The 23,960-nt window shown below is 39.2% G+C and overlaps 1 protein-coding gene across 2 annotated transcripts in view; it reads left to right on the top strand.

Annotated features, from left to right (window-relative positions):
* Window positions 1-21,044, top strand: part of GLRB (glycine receptor beta) — a 49,483-nt gene extending 28,439 nt beyond the window's left edge. The window contains exons 8-10 of one of the 2 annotated variants that reach the window (XM_061373563.1): window positions 1,469-1,621; window positions 7,877-8,169; window positions 18,305-21,044. In XM_061373563.1, coding sequence (XP_061229547.1) covers window positions 1,469-1,621; window positions 7,877-8,169; window positions 18,305-18,601 — 743 coding nt within the window. In that variant the 3' untranslated portion in view covers window positions 18,602-21,044. The remainder of the gene's footprint in view (window positions 1-1,468; window positions 1,622-7,876; window positions 8,170-18,304) is intronic. The other variant, XM_061373575.1, reaches the window with a different exon arrangement.
* Window positions 21,045-23,960: the final 2,916 nt, after the last annotated feature.

Here is a 23,960-nt window from a genome sequence, read left to right as displayed (position 1 = left end):
AATTATAGCATATGGAAGAGATTCCTGCCAATTTCAAAGTACTTAATCTTTACTGACTGTTTACGTCAACTGACATTTTATCATACTTACCTAAGAAGGAAGAGGGTCAACAAATTTGGAGTGACTTTTTGTGGCAAAAAGTTGAATATTTAAGTTTGCAAATTGCCTATTTGTTTACCAATATGTGGGACAGAAGCAAATAGGTCCTTGCAAGCCCTTGAGAGCAATAGATACTGTTCTCTGCCTGATGAATGATTATTCAAAGCCATACAGAATGCATTTCTGGTCTAAGGCAGACATAATGATTTTGAAGATCATCCCTCATTTTGAAAATAAAACCTAAAGGTATCTGGAAACTATTAAGAAATTATAGAGGGAAACTTTATCAGACAAAAGATCATTGAATAGAATAGAATTAACTATAAAATACCATTTGGTATAGCCTTTTACACAAGGAAATGTTTCCTTAAGTTTGGTTTTTTTTGCTATTGTGTGCCCAAACAGCACTTTTAAGATGACTTGTCACTTTATGGCACTTAGTTGATAAAATTTAGAAGAGAAATAGATATATTTTAGACAGATTCTATCTTCTAACTCAGCTTTGCACCAGCTTTATTTACAGATATAGACTTATCTGAATTTTGAAGTTGTAATAAAACACAGGAATGTATTTTTCTTGTGATACAGTAGTTTATGACATTGTTTTTGCAATGCCAGTTCTGCTAATTGAATAAAAATATGAACAGAATTTGTTTTTTGGTTGTCACACTTCCTGATCCGTCTGTTACCTCCAGTAAAACCTCTATTGTCTGCAGCTTTTTTTTTATTGAATTCATCTTAACAGATACCTTGGGAAATGTTTGTGTGCTTTAAATCCTTATTTTAAAAGATTTGAGGCAGTATTCCTTGTTTTCAAAATTTACAGTGTCTTTAAAGTCTTTTTGAATTTTAAAAGACTGTACCAATTTTAGAAGTCTCCTATACCAACTTTCAGTACTGGGGGAGTATCTGCTTAGAGTCACATTCAGATCACCTCTTTCCATTCTGAACTTTCTACACTAATATTTCTTAATTCCATCTTTTGCACAAATTACTGCTAAGTAGGCTTTTCAGATGAGCTTCAGCTAGTATGACTGCCAGACCCCATTTATTTTATCTGGACTGCATCTTGAAGCCAACATCAAGATGAGGGTCACTTTAACTGCCTGTTACTGATGTGCTGTGAAAAGACAGAGGGAGCCCTACAGAGCACAGAGAGTAGTATATGCCTGACTACACTTGGTGGTTATACAGATGTTTTACAGTGTTTTGAACATTTTTTTCCAAATTGAACCCTTTGCCATTATAAAGAAAATCAAGTCATTGAACTTTTGCTCTTAACTTACATAGAAAAAGGCCTGGAAGATAAGGATCGGAAGAGGTTGACCTGCAAAGCACATTAAACATTAATGCATTTATTTCTTTGAAGGTTATTACACTTGTGTAGAAGTAATCTTCACTTTAAGAAGACAAGTTGGATTTTACATGATGGGTGTTTATGCTCCTACACTGCTAATTGTTGTTCTGTCCTGGCTGTCATTTTGGATCAATCCTGATGCAAGTGCTGCAAGAGTCCCACTGGGTAACCTGCGTTTATGCATACTGTCACAATCCACTTTAACGCCATTGAGTCATTCTCAGTTGCTTTGACAACATGACACTGGACACTGAAAGCAACTTCACTTCCATTATCTGCTCATCACTTTCACTGAAACGTCCTCATTTCTAGTCCTGTAAAATCCACCTCCTCACTAAGACTTCACTTGATAATGGTTACAGTGCTTGTGTAATAAGCACACTGTCTCTGCGCCTCTCAATCCAGATAAAAACATCTCATCCATGTATGGGTGATGCTGCAGACACTTTGGCAATATGCAGGTTATAGGAATTTGAACAATTGAATAATGACTTAGAAAGCAGGATAATGAGCAAGGGTGTAAACAGCTACTTCTTGAAGCAGTGTTTCTGAAGATAAATAGAAACAGAGTGATGTCTGGAAAAGAATTAGCATCCTTGTTACCTGATTGGTTTTATTTCATTAGAGACTCAGTTCATGAGAGTGCTTCAGGCTTGTGTGCTTGTGCTGCTGAGCACAACACAGTAGGCAGGCCCTTCACTTATTATGAAATAGTAGGGGACAGAGTTAATCAAAACAATATTATCTTGACTAATTGGATTATACGTGGTTCTCCAGCTCTGGGGTGGCCAAACCTGCTGACCCCAAGAGTTCAATGAAATGCAGAGGCAGGCTCTTGCATCCTGACACTTCACCTATTTGCATTCCTTTCCCCATGCCATGACCTCCCCTTTCCCATGCTCTGGCCTCCCCATGCTCCCCTTTCCCTGGCATCCCACCTCCCCAAGTCCATACTTTCCAAATCGTTTCCACGTCCCAGGAGTTTCAGCGCACCTTTTGTCAGACCCCAGTGATGCAGTTTCAGAGTCCCTCCAGCCACCTGTCTTCCTCAGAAACATCTCACCCAGACTTTAACCTCCGCACCCCCACAGGACATGACTCCTGTGCAGTCTCAACTGCATGAACGTGTGTCAATAAGCACCAGAGACCCTTGGAGTCAGGACTTGCCACATCATCTGGTAGCTGAAATTGGTGTGTTGAGAGCCAGCTGGAGCAGATACGATGCCAAGTTTTGTTACCTGGAAAAGCATCCACACACCTCCTGGCCTGAGCCAGTCTCAGGTCATCTACCATGCCTCTTCCTCCTGTGGTATGACAGGCAAAATAAAATGACAGCCATAAATCCCTCACAGTTTAAGAAAGTCGTGAAGGTTCTTGAATGCATCCAGAGGAAGCTGGTGAAAGGGCTAGAAGGCATGTCCTATGAGAAGGACTTTAGGCTTGTCTAGTTTGGAGAAAAGGAGGCTGAGGGGTGACCCCATTGCTCTCTACAGCTTCCTGAGAAGTGGAGAGGGAGGTGTCTCTTCTCCCTGGTATATGGTGACAGGACACATGTCAATGGCTGAAAGCTGCACCAGGGGAGATTCAGACTGGGCATTAGGAAGCATTTCTTTACCAAGAGGGTGCTCAAGCACAAGAATAGGCTTCCTAGAGAGGTCATCAATGCCCCAAGCCTGTCAGTATTTCAGAGGCAAATGGACAATGCCCTTTACAATATGTTTCAGCTTATGGTAAGCCCTGAATTGGTCAGGCAGTTGGACTAGATGATCATTATAGGTCCTTTGCAGATGAAACAGTCTCATCAGTTTTAAAATCTGGAGAACTGTGACTGGAGTGCTACTTGCGGCTTGTGAGCCCCAGCTGGCTACCTTGCTCTACTTAAATGTAACAAAACCATTTTGTTTATTGTATCTTTTTCCTATTGGTCTATTTTAGAACACAAGCCTGCTTTTTTTTGCCTTTTTTTTTTTTTTTTTTCCCCCTGTGGACCTTTACAGATATTAACAGTTACCTGGGGAGGGGTCACAATCTGTATTAACTTGATAGCAAGTAACAAATGAAATCTGTAACCTTGAAAAGTAGCAAGGGTACATTCTAGAATGTGAAACATAACACAGTGTAAGGAAAAGAAAGTGTGGCGAAAATGTAGCATGCATTAAATTAGAAAGATGATAGAAATGCAAACTGGAAATACTTTTCACACAGTGAGCTGCAATATGATAAAACCCTGAGCTTTTATAATCCTGTACTTCCAGGAGTCAACCAGACAGGCTTATTAGTTAGACATTAGATCTATATGAGGCATAGTGCTGATTTATGTAACATGGATGTCTTTGTGACTAAACATGCATGCTTATTTATTGTTTATTTGCGTCATCTATTATAAGTGTTTATTGGTTCCTTTTCTGTATTAGCATTTCTGCAATAATACATTTTCAACAATACTAACCATTGGCCTGGTTATGTGGCTTTTCCTGAATTCCCAGAGAAGACAAGACCTCTAAATCTCACCATGCTTTAATCATGAGTTGTTATTTAGTAACGCAAGTTGTTAAGCTTGTCACTGGGTAAGATTTATGTTTCTGCAGTTTGCAGGCGTGCAACAAGCTAACTATTCTCGCTACATCCTTGGAGGGAGTTGACCTTGAAATTTAACAAGATTAACAGTTGTTGTGTGTAAAGTGAATGAGACCTAATCCCAAGTGTTCCCAATGGCCACTGCACTCTCAATATCTAGATACAGATCTCATCAGACGAGAAGCTACTTCATTTGCTTACAAATATCTTAATGCAGTTGTATGTAGACTTAAATATAGTGGGCTACTACTCCCCATGGCAAGGCATCCCAAAAGTTTCCAGGTGATTTAGGAATACAAGACACTCTGAATGCCAGTATGCAGATATTTTTGTAGACTGATCAGTGTTCTAGGAAAAGAGTGTATGTTTGTTTGAAGAAAAACCTGTGTCTATGTAGGAACAAAATAAGTTACTAAGCTTTATTGATACCTGTATCATTACAACCAATTAGGTCATCTGGTGGTAAGGAAGTCCACAAAGGTCTGGTATCTGGCCAAGCGACATATCTAAGAACAGCTGTGGCTAAGCAACATGAAGACTGATACCACTAAATGCTTCTGTCAAATTAAATGCTGGTGTTTTGCCTTTTAATGAGCCCAACAGAAGACTCACAAGTTCTTTTCAGTTGGAAAGTGTGCTATCATCCATTTAAAAAATTCTTGTCCTTCCCTCACCGCTTTGTGATCCCCAAGTGGAGTGAGATCTTCCCTGGAGCTGTAAGGACTGGGTGGATGTCAGACTTCTGTCCCCTCACAGTGGCCTTAAAGGGTGGAGCATTAATCCAGGGTGCAGGCAGGGGCACAGCAGGTAGCTGAAAGCCTGGAGTAGTGATCAGTGATATATTCCCCACGTAGAAAGGACAGCTAGCTCTGCAGCAGACATGGCACCCCCATCACTCCTGTCCTCAGTTTTAGACGTTTCATTTTATAAAATGCAACAAATGTAGGGTCTCAAAGGAAAAAATAAAGGTTTATGCTAAAACTGTAGTATGAAGAAGGTTAACGAGATTTTGTGGTTTAGTTTATGAAGTTTAATGGCATAACATGTTAGAGGTATCAAGTTATAAGGAAGACAGAATATTACTTTTTTCAATACCATTAGTGAGATGAAGTCAGACATTTTTAAAGCAGTAATATAAACCAGATAATATTTTTTATACATATACAGTGCATAATTCACCTGTGGAATTCACTGCCAAGAGGTAGTGCTGAGGCTAGAGAGTTTGATGGATTCAAAAAATGGGAGATTTATTTATCTGGCAGCTTGTGCTGAAATCCTTTGCTGGACTGGCATTTCCAGATATTATCCACATGTAACCTAGGTAGTATTTTTAAAATAGTAGCTCTCTGTAGTCATGTTTTAGGCTGGGAGTTAACTAACCTCACTGATAAGCTAAACTTTTCCATTGAGAAGGATGCCACACTAGGGGCAAAAATGCAGAGATATTTCCTAGAAATGCTAACGCTCCCTTTACTTTGCAAGTATGTCCCTTCTCTTTAGAGCTTCCTGAGACGAAAAGGGGGAATTTCTTGTCCCTTTATTTTTATTTTTAATAAATAATCTTGCAGTTTGTTTGTTCATTCTCACTCATGTTTGAGCCTTGAGCTTTGGACTGTGTTAGATAGGTATCTAGTGCAGCTGCTGCCAGATGTGTGACTTACAACTCTGGTGCTAGGGTCTCGGAGGCCGTACCAACTCTGGTCTGGCAGCAAAGAATTGCTTAATAGACTATTTCTATACTTCTATCTCCCTTCATTGTTACCTTGAAAACTTAGAAGTTTCTCAGACTCTGAGAATAAACTTTCCATCCTAGGAATCCAGACAAGTGGAAATTAGCATCAGGTCACCACAACCTCAATTGCTCTACTGAGCAAATAGATGAAAGATCCACTAACATCTTCTCAGCTGGTAGAATTTGTAAATTAGTTTTGTAGGATTAAGTCCAAGACTGTAAGGTCTACTATTTTAAGCTCTACAAAGTAATTGTACAATTTTTTTCAGCACCAGGCATGATAATAATACGCACATATTAAGATAGTGAACACTATTAAAATTAGTGGGAAAAAATTACAATATCCAAGATGTTGAGCCAATCCTTATCATTGGATAATTTGGTTATTCAGGGTAAGGGTAGAGGCTGCCTTTCAAGTCTAGCATAGACATGCTAGACTTGATACAGTGTTTGATACATGGTGCTTGATACAGTACACCGATAGGGAATGAACAGCAAGCTAGGCATAAGCAGAGGTATATATATGTTAAGAGGCAGTACAGCCTTGTTTGTACTTGTTATTGTAGATCCTTATGGTCCATAATTAGTTTTCATCCCCAGACAGCTGGTGTTGGTCAGTGAAAATAAGTTTTCTAAAAAGGGGACTATTCTGTGCTTTCTGTCCTTACGGGAATGTGTGTACTTGGATGCTTCAGATACAGTACATGAAACATAAGCCAGAGCGGACAGCGAATATTGTCTGTGTTCAGTATTTGCCATGTCATTCTGATCTAACACATCTGGCAATTCTGTTATCCCAGTGGACCAAAAAAAAAAACAACCCCAAAATCAAATAAAGTAACATACCAATCTCATTAAAATCCAAATGGAAACAGTAGCAATAGAATGACGTGTTATTTATGATCAATTAGAATTGAATACTTTTATAAGACAGTACAGATACTTTCAATATTAGTAACATTTTCACATCCTCAGTTACTTAAAATGAATCTGAAGAAAATTATCTTCCATGAATTAAAAAACTTTTCAGGCTTTGAATAGCATGTCAGAAATACAAGAAACGTAGTTGAGACTGAGTATCTCCTTTTGCCAACATTTTCTATAGACATCAATTACATTTCATGAAGCTGCCCACTCATAACTAAAGATTTTTATCATTAACTTTCAGAAAACCAAAATGGGACTAAGTTTTCCCCACATTACAGCCATTTCTGAAGTTGTCTTTTTCCAAATGTAGCTGTTCTTGCTACTGTTTCCATTTCATAGCAGCCTGTGGGAAATCTTCTTGTGAGATCAGGCTTCTATTTTGTCTCTTGTGATGTGAACATTTGGAAGTCTTGTTAGAAGAAACATTTGTTGAAACCCAGTTTGATGATGAGTGTGACCTTTCAACAGCCTTTGCAGATGTGTTTGTTTTATCATGATAAGGGCTTCCTGAAATGCCCTGTATCTAGAAAGCTTCCTCTAAATCCTTGAAGCTCCAGTAGGGAATGATGGTAGGCCCTCAGTCACCTCTGTGTTTTTATCTTCACAGTGAATCGAGAACACAGACTTTTAATGTGCTGTTACAGCTTTGCTCTTCAGCAAAAGCTTCTCTTTCATCTAAGGCTTTCATAGCACATTTGTGGACAGGTCATGCAGAGAGTCACTCCTGCTGTAGCACAGTTCAGATTTCCAGGACAGCAGTAGTGTAATTTAAGGGACTTGGAGTCTTTTTGTTTAAGTATCATGTGTTTCTCTTCCACCTTCCCAGACTTACATACATGTTGTAAGATAAGTCTTTGGAAGGCGCATGTCAAACCTGTGTGATGTGTGACAGGACAGGAAAGCCACGTCAACCAATTTAGCGTCATTTATTTGTTTCTTTGTTTTTAAAGTGAAGGTACTCGTTATTAATAATTCATTATTAACTGCAAATCCTACCTAAGTATTCAGTTTAACTTGTTCATTAACTGAAGGCATGTGCACTTCACACTTCTGCTGCACGAACCACATTGCGAAGTCCCATTCCTTTTATGAAACATCATTCAGTATTGTCTGTTTCAGAGAGCACAGCCAGTGGCAGTAAATGCAAGCTCTCTTTAATCAATACTTTGTTTTTTTTCTCATAGGTATTTTCTCAGTGCTCAGCTTGGCATCTGAATGTACCACTCTTGCTGCTGAACTTCCCAAAGTGTCTTATGTGAAGGCCTTAGATGTCTGGCTGATTGTTTGCCTTCTCTTTGGGTTTGCATCCCTGGTGGAGTATGCTGTGGTTCAGGTAATGCTAAACAATCCAAAGAGAATTGAAGCTGAAAAAGCAAAGATTGCCAAGGCAGAGCAAGCGGAAGGGAAGGGTGGAAATACAGCCAAGAAGAACACTGTGAATGGTACAGGGACTCCTGTCCACATCAGCACTTTACAGGTAGGAGCTGTGAAGCTGTGTATGCAAAATCAGCATTATCCACTATTAATTCAATTCCAGGAACATACTGTCTTAACAGTTTTAGATAGTGCTTAATCTTGGAAGTAGCCAAGACATTACAAACATGCTGGTAATTAATGGCCAGCAATCTGACCAATTGGTCCCTAGCAATTTGAGGTCATACGTACTAAATGAAAAATTTGCCTTTTAATATCCTAGCACCGTGGTTGCTGCTGAGCTTCAGGTAAATACAGTAGCAAGCCAATTTACAGTTGGTGTTCTTCTCATCATAAATAGCAGCTGTCAAACAGTAACTATTCAGAGGACAGGACTCTCGGACAGTATTTGCTGAGAGCATACTCAAATAACACCCCTCTCATTGCTTTCCCCCCTCTCATTGCTTTCCCTGGGGATGGCCACAGCTGCACTGCATTGCATGTCAAGCATCTCTGAAGCAGGGATCCAGAAGTCTTGGCATTTGTAAACAAAAGACAGGTCTGTTTGTCTGTCAAACAGTTCCTGCATTTCTGTAGTTTAGGGTTAGAAAGAGTTTAGGGTCAAATTAGTCAGATGTCTTTATATGGATAAAGATGAGATGTACGTGTTCACTTAGGCCAAAGTTTTCCATCATGTTGCCAAATTCCTGGTGTTGTAAAACCCCTTTTTTGTGCTCAAATTGTTACCAGACATCCCAAGCCAACTGCCCTTGGTCATAAGTGATATTTAATTGACATTTATGCTGCAGAAGAAAACACATTATGCTACAATATGTGAAATATTAATTTGGCTTATAGTTTTGTGTTTTTTATGTATAAAATAAAGCTATTAGACCAGATCCAAGAAATAATATTGGTAGCATACAATGTAACCTTAAGATTTCTTTAAGGAGGGAGTAGTTTATGCCAGAATGGCAGAAACCCTGTTGTAGTATAATTCTGACATTGCCTCATAACTAATTACCCCCAGTCCAGAGGAGCTGAAGATATTGCAGAGCAATGCACTTAACTACCATGATTCTCACTTGGTAGCAGTCTCTGGGGAGCTGTTTTGGCTGGCAACCAGGCTCAATTTAGAGCAACCCAATAACTTCTTTGATTTATGTCACAAGTAATTCCCCAAACCCACTCAATATGGGAACTAAGTAGAAAGAAGTTTTGCTTCCACTGAACTAAACGTGATATTTTTGTGTTCAGCAATTTCCTGGTCCCAAATTCAGGTGTTTCTTGGGACAAAATAGCTGCAACAGTCCAGAAGAGCAGCATAAAGACTGTTTATTCCTATTTCAAGTAATTAACAAGTGTAAGAATTCAGTTTGATCCACAACAAGATTAAAAAAAAGAAGTACACTTTTTCAGTAGTGTGAACAAACCCAAATTGCTAAACTGCTGACCCTCCTCAGCACGTACACCCTTTAAGGGGCTTGTCATTGTCGTAGCCTTAAAAAGAATAAAATGATAGCTTTTATTGCCTATGCTATCCTTTTAATACTTTTTTTTTCAAGAATTCAAGTTTGGTGTACAGTGCATTTTAAGACTTACAGGAAGGGGAGTTACTGTCCACAGAAACTAAGCAATGTTCCCCATAAATGATATCTAGTGGTAGGCTGAAGGTTCCGGGGATTCAGACCTCAGTCAGCCTTCCAAGAACTTGCAGTGTTTCCCCTCCAAGATCTTGCAGTGTCAGCTCCAGCATCTCATGTTTGACATGCACATTTCAGGGTTTCCCAATTTGTTATCAGAGACCTTTAGCATTCCAATATCTATAATCTGTGCAGCAATAGTCTGTGTTGGATTTGTATGGGCATGCGTAGCTTCTGACGATATTCATACAGAGACTTACAAAACATTTGTTTACTGAGACATATTAGAAATAGGTATTCATTGCTTTAAAAGCTGGCTGAGTGGTCACTTTGCCTCATGGCTAGTGATTCAGTTTGGATCCAGCCACCTGCTTTGAAATACAGCCTACCCAAGGGCTGGTAATTTCTGGGAAGGTCATAAGAAATAAAAAAAGTCCCAGACTGATGAATCATTTGACATTGGGATGTGGTAGGACTGTATATATCTATTCATATTTATAGATTTTAGATACACGAATGCTATAAATCTGCCCAGCTGAAAACCCTCTTTCTGAACCAGCTACCATGCAGGAGTACTTTCAAAGTTCTCAGCCCTGGAGAAACCTGTACTAAACTCCTAAATCAGAAAAGATCTAAATCTTTCAGTAGCTCTGTCTCCTAATGCAGAACTAGTCCTGCCCCACAAAATTTGGATTGTTTCCATACAGACCTAGTAACGATCAAGTAGAGAATGCGTTTGTCATATGGCAAGTATGCAGGGGAGGGAAACATTAAAGAAACAGGTAATGGAAAAAACTGTCTTTTGAAAGGCATAAAGAATATGAAACAAAAAGAGGCCAGAGTGCTGTCCCAAAACTTCAGAAGCTGTTTCTCATCAGGCTTGTGTAGGATCGTGTGTGAGGAGAGAGCAAATACTGTGCTAAATGTCTGGAAATACTTAGGCAAACCAAGGTATAGCTTTAGGAGGAAAGCACAACTTAGAACTGCATTCCTACAAGGAGTGTACATCCTGTAGAAATGTTTGAGGAAGTTCTCTTTCCACACAGGAGGTGATGATAAAGCAAAAGTTGCCGAGGGTGTAGCTGTAAATTTCACCATAACTAGGCTTGAAACAGTGTATAAAGCAGATGGGACTCAATGGAAAAGCCAACAGGAAAGACCTGAAAGCAGAAAACTCTGAGTGAGAAAAAACAGAGCATGAATAATTGCATTTATAAGTGTTTCTCCAGTTTAAATGAAGCACTTACTTACTATGAGACATTAAATGAATAGTGCTGATAGTTACCTATAAGTTATTAGAGGGGAATTGAGCTTAAAAAGGTACATTACTTTATTTCACTTTAAGATGCCCCTAATCCTGATGCCAGGCCAGTTTGCCAGTGTTCTCTGAGAAGCGAGTTGAATTCTTGCTGCCTCTTGCAGCCATGCAGTATTGCAGCAGTGATGTCTCTCCAGGAAATTTGGAGAAGGGGCCAGTATGTAAGGTACATAGGGGTTGCTGGGGTGGAAAAGTCCAGGTCTGGGAAGGATCAGAGGGAACACAGGGAAGCAAGTGGGTCTGTCAGGCATCCCAAGCACCAGCCCTCATGGAGCAATTTGTTTTCATGTGCTTGCTCCATTCACGAAAGATAAAAAGAGCATCTGGTCTGTTTGTTATTAATGAAAACAAGCCATAACAAAAACACGTGATCATACTTAAAAGTACAAGCAGCTATTGCTGGTTTTTTTATGATAAGAAATTGGGTAAAGGGGTAAACTTTTCTGTACACCCTAAATATTAAAAGCTTGTTGGCATTCATAATTGAAGATAAGGAGAAGAGATCCCCTGTAACAGAACCTGTAAGGGCTCACCTGGAAGTTTTCAGTGGAAATCTTTTTTGTCACCATGTCAGTGATGATGACTGATAGCCACCAACAGCCACAGTGAAGATGCAAAGATGAAACCAATGCTAAAAATTTGCCAATGATCCAAAGATGGAGAAAAGCTTCTATGGATGCACAGCTCCATGACGTAAAAGCTGCATAGTGCCAGCATACGCCAAACCCCTGAATCCATGATTTATGACTCATGCCCCCTCCAATAAAACCCCTCAAAATGTCAGTGCCATTTTAAGCCCAGATGCTCTATCATTATGACTGTCTGATTAAAGTGGTCCATCTGGCAAGATCACCCTGAATCTGTAGGAAAGAAGAGTAAAATCGACGTAAGCACTTCTGATGTGTTTTTCTGGGACTGTCAATGGCTATATATTTACAGGCAAAAAGCCATGAGAAAATACAGCTTGGCTCCCTTAGCTCATAGCGGCTGCAAGGAGATGCTGTTCCAATCAGAGGAGAAAATTATGCAACCTGGTGGTAACTGCTGGCACTGGGGTTTTATTGGGAATCCTCAGTAGGAGTTTGTGTGTGTTTCCTAGCAATGCAACATCATACGGTGAGAAAAACAAGCTAAAAGGGAAATGTTTTGAAGATGAATCAGCTTATTTTTGCTTTCACTGTTGGTGTGATTAGAAGGGGAGATTGCACTGTTAACTATAACAGCACCCCTCAATTTCAAAAGTCACATTTTCATCAAGCCCATTTATAGAAGCTGTCCCCCACAGATAATGTGATGCTGACTGGAGAGAACATTGCTAAAAGGATGGCAGATGATGAATAGTGCCATGCAAGTGGTGGTAATAGCTATAAACCCAGCTATTTTTGAAAAATAAAAGTAGTTTTATTGCTTGCCTTACCTTGTCAGAGCCATGTCTAGACTGAAATGTGACATGGGCTATGTTCATCTCTACTGATTTATAATGCACCTGACCACTGGTGGTGAACTGTGGTGACCTAGTCTTCCCATACTGTCTTTTCTCTTCTAGTGGCACTCCAGACTCATATTTTTATTGTAGAAACATCAAAAACCCAGTTTATATTTTATTTTGTATACAAAACCACAGGATGTAGTCTATTTTAATAGTTTCTGACAGCATTTCAGGTACAGAGTAGGTGCTTTCTGCTCTAGTGACTCACGTATCCATCCCTGGAGAGAATTCAGAACATGACTGTAAAAAGACCCTGAGCAATCTGCTTTGAGCAGGGCGTTGGTCTAGATGATCTCAAGGTCCCTGCCAACCTTAGCCATGCTGTGGTTCTGTGATGCTTTATGTATAAATATTTTTGTGCTCTACTTTGCAAGGAATATTGAATAATATTTGCAAGAAAAATTGAATAATAGATTTCTGCTGAGCTGCCCCAGAAAACGTGCTTAGTCTTAATATACACTAATGCTAAACAATCGTTACTTTATTGATGATACACACCTATCATTATGGCAAGAGCAAGAGAAGAGCACAAAACAAGTGCAAGGAAGATTAATGACAAGAGTTTGTTAGAAAACTCCTCCTTCATCTTGTATGGAAGATTCATACAACTGGTAGCACTAGTGGCAAATCTGCATGCCAAAAGGAGTTTGGGTGCAAAAGACAAGGTGATTATGGCAGAGAAAACGTGTTGTGTAGGACAGAGAATGCTGCATTACAGTAGAGAGGCATTTCAGCCTGCAGGACACATGCTGAGCATGAAGGGCTGCCAGTGCTATCGCGTCTTTGAAGCTTTGCTCGAAAGTATGGGCAATACATATCTGCTCTTGGAAATTCTTGATTTCAAAATGATGCATTTTATATTACACTTTGTTGTTATGGATAAAGAGGGCTTGATCACAGGATGAACAGTCCATTGAAAAAGATCTTTGTTCTATTTGCACAAAACAGTTTTATTCTAGTCGTGGTATTTTTGGTGCTGTGAAAGGACAGATTTCACCAATTTGAGAACTGTTTTTTCTATTTTGGGTGGAAGAATTTAAACAAAAGGATATTAATTATGCTGGTGATGCTGATGCTATCTAACAACATCTAAAGCAGATACAGACCAGAAGAGAAGCCACACTAATTAAAAAACAAAAAAGCCCAGCACAACTGAAAAAAAACTCCCCAAAGACTGAAAACTAACTCAACTTCAGGCATTTCTCTTTGATAGCAATTAATATAAGTTAAAATCCAGAAAATAGGTGTAGATAATAGGTGTAGGTAACGAAAGGGATATATAGTTAGCATAACTGAGAGCAATAGGAAGTTACTTTGTATGTATAAGAAGAATACAAAAAACAGCAACAGGACTATTGGTCCAATACTAGATAGAGATATTGTAAGTATCAAGAATTAGCAGAAAAGGCAAAAAGTGTTGAACAAACATTCTGCTCTGTGTTTGGGGAAAAGCCAGATATATTCAATCAGATGATGAAATAGCTTTCATTGACAGGAGCTAATGAGGATGTTAAACAGCAGCTATTAATGTTAGACATTTTACAATCAAGATTTCAGCTTAAGTTGCATCTAGGATTTTTTAAATAGCTTAGTCCATGAGTGCTGTGAAACCTTAATGTTGATTTTTTAATAAATCCTCTAAAACTGGGAGGGCTCCAGAAGACAGCAAGTAGCTAACTTTGTGCCAGTACTTTTAGAGGCTAAGTGGCATTACTTGAATAATTATAAGCCTGACATCAATCAGTGGAAAATATTGCATAGCTAACAGAGGGCTGACTAATAATTAGTATTCATAAGTGTTATCACTAATATTATTCACAATTCAGCCCCATGTTAGCTAATAGATTCAAAAGGGTCAGTGAAATTAAAGCTGATCTGTGTTTATTGATTTAATCAAACTGAATAGAATTTCTTAAAATATCATGAATTAGGTTGACAGCGGTAATGACGTGGAGGTAAAAAAACTCTTAAGAACATTTGACTTGGCTTCGTATGTTGGCCTGGTTACATCATCTGAGTTATGCAAAATCAAGGTTAGATTTGTTACCATCTGTAAGTACCAGCAGTTAATCAGAGTAACTATAGTCATGCCTTGTGACTGGAAATTGAAGCCAAATAAATTCAGGTTAGAAATAAGGTACATATGTTTGTGGGGAATAAGGTCATGGAAAAAATTCTCCATCCTGGATGTTTTTAAAGGAAAATCTAGTGTAACTAGTTTGGGCCGTAAATGTGGAGAGTGAGAAGAGCACCAGAAACAGCAGAGTCAGTGATGGGGACTTAGTTCCCCCTTCCTGCCAGTCTGCATGCACAAGCAGCTCTTCTTATCACACTGCAGCTCTGCAGCAGCAGCAGTAGCAGGTGCTGATCTTGGCAGTGAGCACTGGTCAGCCTGGATGTTGTAAAAGGTGAGAAGGGATCATCGCAGGGGCCTCCTGGCTTCTAGAAGCCATTTGTAGGTATTTTGAGCTGTTCATTGAAAGGCAAGTGTACTGCCCAACATATAAACCTAGACAAGGTGGCCCGGTCCTGGCAGAAACAGGAACTAGGTCTGTGTTTGGGGCCAAGCCCCGAGAGCCATGTTGCTTTCCCATGCCCTCCTTGCCCCCCCCCCCCCCCATCTCTGCACCAGAGGGATAAAAAACAGCTGCCCAGTTCCATCAGGGATGGGGGGTGTGCTGCACTATTCCAGTAGCCTTCCTGTCCCAAACAGCTGCTCCTCATCCCCTACAGGGGAAAAGCCGGTAGAAGCACCCTGTGGGCTGGGTCTGGCCCATGGGTCGTGATGCTGCGGCAGGATAAGGCAAATGAAAGCAAATATTTTCCAGGGCCAAGTTCTGTGTCAAGATAAAGTCAAACATTTAACAGTGTTTTACTTTCTCTGCAAGTCTTCAGTATAGTACTCTAAAATAAAGTCCTGGGGTATCATTTTCCACAAAAGGGTTCCTGTATTCCTGTAGACTTTGGTAAGTGTCAGGAATATTGTTACACTTCTAGCACAAACCAAGACAGGATGAATAAAAAGTATATTAATATATATTACTGAAATAATAAAAAGCAGATTATATATATCAATATGTATTATCTCACTTTATTTCAGGAAAGTTGTAGGTCAACTGAAGCAAATTTAGATTAAAGCAACAGAATAATTGAATAGTTGAAGAGATGTATGAAAAGAAGTTTCAACAATACGTGTAGGCAGAAACTGAATGTAGATAATAGAGGTGCATTAGATTTGTAAACCTAGGGAAATGGGATTATCTTTAAAAGTAACACATACTTCTTAAAGAAAAATGTGGGCCAGGTTGCTCTTACAAGGGAAATTGTGTCACCCTGATAAATCAGTACTAAACTAAGCAGAGCTCTATGTGAACATACTGAGAACAGTCCTCTGCTTATAAGGCAGAGGTGACCTAGAAGCAGCTCCCTCCATTCTCTCTCCTGAAAGTGAATGAGAACTGACTTACAGCTGCCTTCAGGGGAGCACTCTCTAGACACTGCAGTTGGAACAGGAATATTCTGTATTGTAAATGAGATGGCTTAGACTACAATTAGTGTCACTGAGTTTTAAAATACATCTCTGGCAGTATGAGAAATGGACTACAAGTTTGCAAATCCAAAAGGAGTCTTATAATTTCATACATGATTCTAGTTCTTGTAATGGCCATATTAAATCTTACTCATTTTTACCATGGAAAATTGTAACACTCTGGGACGCTTCAGCTAACATGTCCTGCAAGTTATCCTTTCATTGCACAAGGCTCTGTTTTATGTCTTTATTAGCCATATCATTGGGTATGATCCAATTGAAATGAACTTCTTGGATCACTGACTGACAGCCCCCATGTTACCCAGGGTCACATAATCGTGGTCATACATGTCTCTGTCACCACCTGACTGGACAGTTTGCCACTGCTGGTCCAATACTGAGCACTGTCCCAGGCTGTCAGCACTTTGATTACTGGGAAACAGTTGCAGGGATTTTGTATGTATAGTTTTGCCTTACCACCATGGAATACCTATCTTGTTTTTATTTTTATAACCTGTAAACTTGGTTTTGCTGTGTAACCTGCACCTCAGTTTTAGTGCACTGGTTTCGAAATGTGCTGTTTTCCTGAGAACTGTAAGTCTGGCAAATCTGGGGAGGTGTATCCGGTCTTTGCTGAGGGAATAGTGCCGTGCTTCTCTTCCACCTTGCACTAGAATCAGCAATGTCAGCAGTGACAGTAAAAGCTTCAGTTGAATTTTAGGTCTCTTCTTGGCTGCCTCAGTTCTTTTCATCAAAGATACTTTCTCAGTTGTCACAGAGAAGCTAATAATATTCTCCCAAATGTTTTTAATTCCTCTGTAAGGCTGGTATTGTACTTCATTATTACTATTTTAGTAACAAAATGCGATGATGCAAATAGCCCAAACTATCAGCCTGAGACTGCAAAAAGCCAAAGGTGGAGAGAGCTGAGAGTAAGATGCCTGAGGGCATTGTGGAGGAGAGACAGGCTTCTGGGAAGGAGGGACAGGCAGCTTTTGGAAGAACCAAGTTTCCATGAATTGGTGCCTCAGGTAGCCCTAGTGAAACTTATGCTAATGGTAGTTGCCCATGTGTATAACCTCACTGTGAACCACTGTTTTTTCCAACTAACTCTCAGGTTATTATATGTGAACAAACAGCATTATTAATAATGCAATTAAGTTTCATAACTTGTATTCTTTTTTTCTTCCCCATTTTCTTTTTTTTTTCCCTCTATTCCCCCCCCCCCCCCCCGCTTTACTGTATAGTCTAATTGAAAAGAAACTTTGGGAGAGATTTGCCCAAGTCACAAAGTACAGTGTCTTGCACTCCAAATCTCTTCAAGCTCCCTGAACTGTGTGGGCGTGATTTGTTGTACCTGAAATATAAACTTTACAAAATCCAAGGAAGGGAGTATAGGAACTTTATTTTTCCCCAAAACACTTCAGGTGGAAAGGCACCAAATACTTTTTTTCTTTTAAGTGTTCATTGTCTGTGCCAGTATGGTTGTCTGGTCTATAAAAGAGTGATTCACCTGTGGTTACCTCATAGCACAGAGGTACTTGATCCCCAAAAGCACTGACGGAGCTGTTGAAAGACAGGTATGAATCTGTTGGATTTAGAATTCCCAGTTACTCTATTCCTCAGTGTACTCATGGGAAGTGAGTTGCATTCTTGTTACCTATCTCTAGAAAGGCACCAACGACTGCAAGTCCAAAGAAAGTGCCTTCTCATCATGCAAGGTTGTGACCCTAGGATCAGATAGAGGATATTGAGCTGGCTACTATGTACAATCAGAACAGACTTCAATTACTGCATCTAACACTGGTCTTTGGGGTAAATTCCTACTGTGGCTTCCAGAAAAATGTAAGTGTTGAATAGTATCTGTCCTGCAGGTTCAACAGCACAGGGCCGATTTCCAAGAATACTCTCTACAGAAGTATTTTCCCCCTTTCTATCACCTTAAAATGAAGGAGTCTAACTATAGCAGGTTGCACAGCATGAGGCACCTTGTGCATGAAAAATTACACAATTATGAATGTTTGGATTAGTTTATATGATTGACTGATCATCCTTAAGTACTTTATAATGCAACCATTCAGCAAATTAGGCTGATGTAATGTATCTCTATCAACAAGTAATTTCCTGTATGTTTGTTTGCAGTGTTCTCTAGTAGCTACATTAAGTTTGTTAATGAAATATGGTGAGTAGATCATGATTCCCCCACTCTTTATTTCATAGGTTGGTGAGACCAGATGCAAAAAAGTTTGCACTTCGAAATCTGATCTGAGATCCAATGATTTCAGCATTGTTGGAAGCTTGCCAAGGGATTTTGAATTGTCGAATTATGACTGTTACGGGAAGCCCATTGAAGTCAACAATGGGCTCGGGAAATCTCAAGCCAAGAACAACAAGAAGCCTCCTCCTCCCAAACCTGTCATTCCATCGGCAGCAAAGAGAATTGATCTTTATGCAAGAGCACTGTTCCCTTTTTGCTTCTTGTTCTTCAACGTCATATACTGGTCCATATATTTATGATAAATCTTTATTTTTTCATATGTGTAAAATATATCCCATTTCATTACCCCTTCCCAGTCATGGAGGCCACTGCGTGAAATAATTTGCATTTTCAAAGCAATATGTTGCATCTTGATGCCATGCGATTGTACTGAACATATGGCATCTGAAATTTGAATGAAAGCATGACACTGCAATGTCTGTGCTCCGACCAACGTTGTATATAAATGTACAGCATACATCCTGCTTTAGGAATATATATGAAGGACAACGCATACTGCATTATAATGCTGAATAATGCTCTTCAGTTATTAGTAACATACAAAGATTTAAAGTGTTTCTGAAAATGAAACTGATGTGCACGTTGAGTATTACTAAAATCAGTATTCTAGTATATGTAGTATTTAACAGCTTTTTTGCTGACTTCCAGAGGGAAACAAAAAAAAAATCCTGTTCTTGTATAATTTTAGAAGGCACTGTTGAAGGAAAAGCTAAAATGTAATTCATATTATTTAGGCTTTGTAAGTGAAGGCAGCATTGAATAAGCTGATCTTGTCTATGTGGAAAAATAAAGGTCAGAGAATTACTAATTTTGTAAAATCAGCTCATTTAGGGGTAAAAAGGAAAAGACAATTGTATCCATCACGCAGGCACACTTAAGTGTGTGAGGATATGCTGACAATAAAACATTGGGCCAAATCTTGACTTCTGTTTCCTTAGACACAAACTAGACACAATATGTTAAAACCAAACAGGCTACTTTCTAGACTAAAGGTATTAGGAGTTTTGGACAAACATCACAACATGAAGTTCAGCATCAGGTTATGTTACCCTTTTCTACAATACTCTGGCCTCTGGCTCGTCTTCTGTAGTGCCTGGCAAGCCTGCAATATATGTCACCATTTTTTTATTGTTGTGTTGGATACATCTTACTTGATTTGTTTTGTTTATCCCTTTGAAAGTTTTCAGTTTAAACAAATCAGTTGTTGTCAAGATTAAATCTCATTTTTACCATTATTTATATGTTTTTTGTTTGCCTGTTGTAGCACAGATAACCAAAACAAACACCTAGCCAGCAGAAGTGAAGATGTGTCCAGATGTCTAAGGGTCTGAGACTCAAATATATTATGAGCCCCTGTATCTATGTGTTAATTGGTGGCTGGCCTCACCAACTCATTGATTTGGCTGCTACTTTTTGAACGATACGGTCCTATGCGTGAAACAATCCTGATAGGAGACTGCTTTCCATTTTCCAGAGGAAACCCTATGATGTGGAGACTACCTAAACTTGATCTCCCAGGGGTGTGTAAGGCAGGACCTGGGGTGTCCTGTGGGTGCCAGGGTGCGTGCCTTTGTAAAGGGAGTCATGAGGTGAAATGCAGCCAAAAGAAAGTTACTTGTATGTGGACATCCGAGCAGTGTGTATTCACCGGGAAAGGACTGGGCCTCAACCCTTGAAAGCGTGCCATAGGAAAATACGTCTCCACTTGTTAAGCTGAGGCACCACAGTTACTTAAAATCTGAAAATAAGACAGCATTTCATAATAGGAAATATGAATTATTGGCTCCTCATAGGCTAGGAAAGGATTGACTGAAATGTGTGAAACCTTCTATAGCACAATCCCTTATATAGTGGGATTGTGTTTTACATAGACACAATCCACTTGTGCTGCATTTCTGGCTCATCCAGGATGTGTTGAGCCAATACAGGGCACAAGTGGACTGTTGCATCATTTGGATATTGCCCACCATGTGAATGCTGTCTACAAATGGTGAGCCTGCACAACCAGAAGGTCAGAACTGAAACTGTCAAAAGAGGGAAGCGCACTATGCTTGCTTCACTGGGCATCTGGAGGATCTGCATGTGCCCAGGGTTTTCTTCTAATCTCTGCCACCTTGTGATCAACAGCCTGGCTGCAATGATTCTTGTTTGGGTTGAAGAGATTCGCTCTTGGAATTATGGTCACATGCTTTCCAGCAGCCTCCCGGCCACTTTCTCATGGAGATTTTAGGGAGTCACTTTACAAGGTGGCCACAATTTGTTCTTTGGGTTTCTTTCTGATCCGAGGAAATGGAAAGGAAATCCCAGATGTTACTGAGCCATGTTGCACAAGGCGGGGGGGAGTGATATCTTTGCTGTTTAGTTCAAAGTTTCAATGTTTCTGTTGAAGATGACTTGTAAGAGACTGTAAGAAGCAATAATGCTAAGTCACGGAGATGAAGAAAGGGGAGGGTAATTTTTATACATACAATCAGAGTGCTATATTTATAGACATTATTTATTCTCATACTTGTATTTTTTCTTACGATACTGGAAGGCAAGAAAATAATTACCCTGTGCTGGAAACTATATGAATTTTGGAAGATAATTTTCTTGTTAGAACTCTTATTAAATGGTTTATCTGTAATTAATGTTCACATTCTATCTGTATAATCGCAATTATAGATTTTATTGTTAAATTAATCTTTGTTCCTTCTTGCTTTCCTGCTTACTTGATGGCTTTTGTGTTTTATCATAAAACATTTAATCAATAATATACTGTAATTGCTTTCCAACTCACACAAAAGGAAGCAAAAGGAATGTGTCTTGTTAAGATAAAGGCTTTTCGTTCATTACAGCACAAAACCTAAGGACAGAAGCAAAGTTTAACAGCAAATTTGAAGCAAAATTTAAAATAGAACAGTGTCAGCTGTAAAGTATTAATTTTCTTTTCACTTACACTAGATAATATTGCAGTATCTGTATTACCTCAGAATATATTAGCTTGTCCTACTGAGCAGTAATAATTGATTTATTTTGCTTTCCTTCTCTCCACTAAAGGTCATTGAGAGTTTTGCGCACCATACCACATTATGGTCCTCCAGCACCCTCTAGTTGTAAAATTCTGCCTGTTGACAACAAGGTGCAAATATAAAACTGTACAGGCAGTATAGGATGTTACTTGATAGTGATAATATAAAGAAAAATAATATTAATAAATTAAAAATCAATGGACATAAAATCACTGGGCAACTATAGAAATTTGCCATGCATTATGAATTTAAAATCGTATAAATTGAGACATTCAAGTAATAGCAAAGGTGAGGCTCATGGAGAACACATTAGTAACTAGATTAACTAGTCATGATGTCTGAACAAACTGCATGGCAGCAAAATCTGTTTCCGAGGGAGAGACCATCTGTGTTTCAGTTGACATTTACTTTAAGTTGTTCTGTTCACTGATATTAGAGATACAAATTTCCGCTCTACCTTTAACATAAGCCCCAGTATTTTCTTGGCTCTTAAAGACTGAGGGGTAGTATCCAAACAGTTCTTCCCTTTCTTTCATGGTGTTATGGGCATTTAGATATCTTTGTATTTCAAAATTCTAAAAGTATGTTCAGACACTGCATCGGGAATTTCCATGGACTTTAATTAATTCATTTCTTTAGTGCATCTGCAGATTTAAGCTACACAATAAGTATGGATGTGACTTGAAAAGTGTATCAGCTGCTATGATTTAATTCTCTGTTAGGATGTGTGAAATGTACTGTGTGGAGAAATCCACACGTTAACTTCCTCATGCTGGTTCACCTCATGTTTAACACCTGGTTTTGGGAGCAGCTCTGTGGTGGGTTTTGGCACCTCCTCTTTTTTTCAGTCTCACAGTAATTCTAGCTGAGAAGGTGTGTGTGAGCATTCTGTCTTTTGAGTGAGGAAGGGAATTTATTCCTGTAAGTGCAGCGTACAGAAAATGGACCCCCTGGAAACATTGCCAAGCAGCTTTCATTCTTCAAAGCCTTCCAATTAATTCTTGGTAACGGGAAATGTGTGGATAAAGAGAGAGCATCTTCAGTGCCCTATTTCCCATTAAAGACAAAGTCATAACACTGCCTTTTGGGGTAGTTTCAATGAGCGTGACCACAGAGATTAATCTGGCTGTATAATCGTTTTGAAGGAAATGCACTTACGAGTAATCTTAATTTGAAAATATTTCACTCTTAAGCAGTCTGTCAGAGCTGTTAAGGTAATCTATTAAGAGACGTTATAATACAGTTGAGACCATTGGTCTCTTCTTCAATTAAAGCAGCTTACCATTATGGTTACTGTGTGGCTGGTGCAGCAGATATTTATAGAGTAGGTAACAATAAATTATTTATTTCCAAGGGAATGCAACCTGAATATATGCAATGTCAAGTGATTTTTCAGGCTACAGAGATAGCGTAGTGCTGAAATGAGTACAAATGTGGCGTGTAGCGAGCAAGGGAATGATAGGACACTGTTACTTGATGCTTCACTGTATGAATTCCAGGATCAGAGAAGATAACATGGAAAGAAAAAGAAATTCAGATAGAGACTGAATAATAGATTTTTTTGTGCCTACAATTTAACTTAATTGTCTAACAATTTAACTGCTCTGTATAATGATGTTACCTTTTTTTATAACTACAAATGATTAATTGAGAAAAGGAAAATTAAGCTTATCTGTGCTGCCAGACATAAAGAAATCAGTTCTTTTCATACGAAGCTCTAGACTTAAATAAACAATGCACTATGCAGAAAGCAGTATGCAGTTTTAAAGACATAAAATCCTCATTGTTGCGGTTTTGGCTCTACTGTTGTATCAAATTGATCTGAAACAATCTATGCTGCTTTGCAGCACTCCCTCACATTTTGCCTTACTCAGGAAAGTTGCTCACCCCTCTACCTCGCAGCACCTGTCCTCATTCCATCAATAGCTATAGTAGACATTTAAAACACAAATTACATGGCTATTTTGCAATCTTTCTGAAAGTCCTTCATATTTCTATGAATATGTCCACACTGCAGCCACTAAAATGTCTGCGCCTAATGCAGGCTTAGCCAAATTAGCTTCAAACTAACTAGATTGGGGATGGCTGGCAATGTAGCCATGGTAACAGCAAGCTCCGGCTGGGAAGCCTACCTGCTGCCGTTGGAAATGCAGAAATAGACCATGATGCTAACCCCCACAAAGCTATTATGCTCATACAGTTGGTTTAAAGTTAGCTCCTGTGGGTGTTCATCATCCCGTGCCTATAAAATGTAGGCGTGTGCTGTGTGACGCACCCTGTGCTAGAACGGAATTATTTCTTCCCACTGGTGATGTGGAAGATGCCACTGTAAAACATTCTCTCCTTGAATCTTGATGACATACAAGATTTCTGACATATTTAGTTCTGTGTACTGACAAGAGTGCTCACCACACAGTAGTGCCAGAAATGAAACTCATTTTCCCTAAGCAATCTGCCTGTAAAAGACTGAGTTGGAGTCACCCACCTGAGCATGAATGTGGTTGCCTTTTGAGCCTAGGTCATAAGCTGTCCCCTTTGCACACTTGAAGAGCCATTCTGTTTAAAGTTCCTGCCTCTAATCGTAGAT

This window comes from Neopsephotus bourkii, unplaced genomic scaffold (assembly GCF_033783945.1).
Source record: "Neopsephotus bourkii isolate Nb327-2 ecotype Australia unplaced genomic scaffold, CSIRO-AGI_Nbou_v1 NB_168, whole genome shotgun sequence".
Taxonomy (NCBI): Eukaryota; Metazoa; Chordata; class Aves; order Psittaciformes; family Psittacidae; genus Neopsephotus; species Neopsephotus bourkii.
Note: the sequence above shows the minus strand (reverse complement) of the source record. Positions and strands in the feature narration are given on the sequence as shown.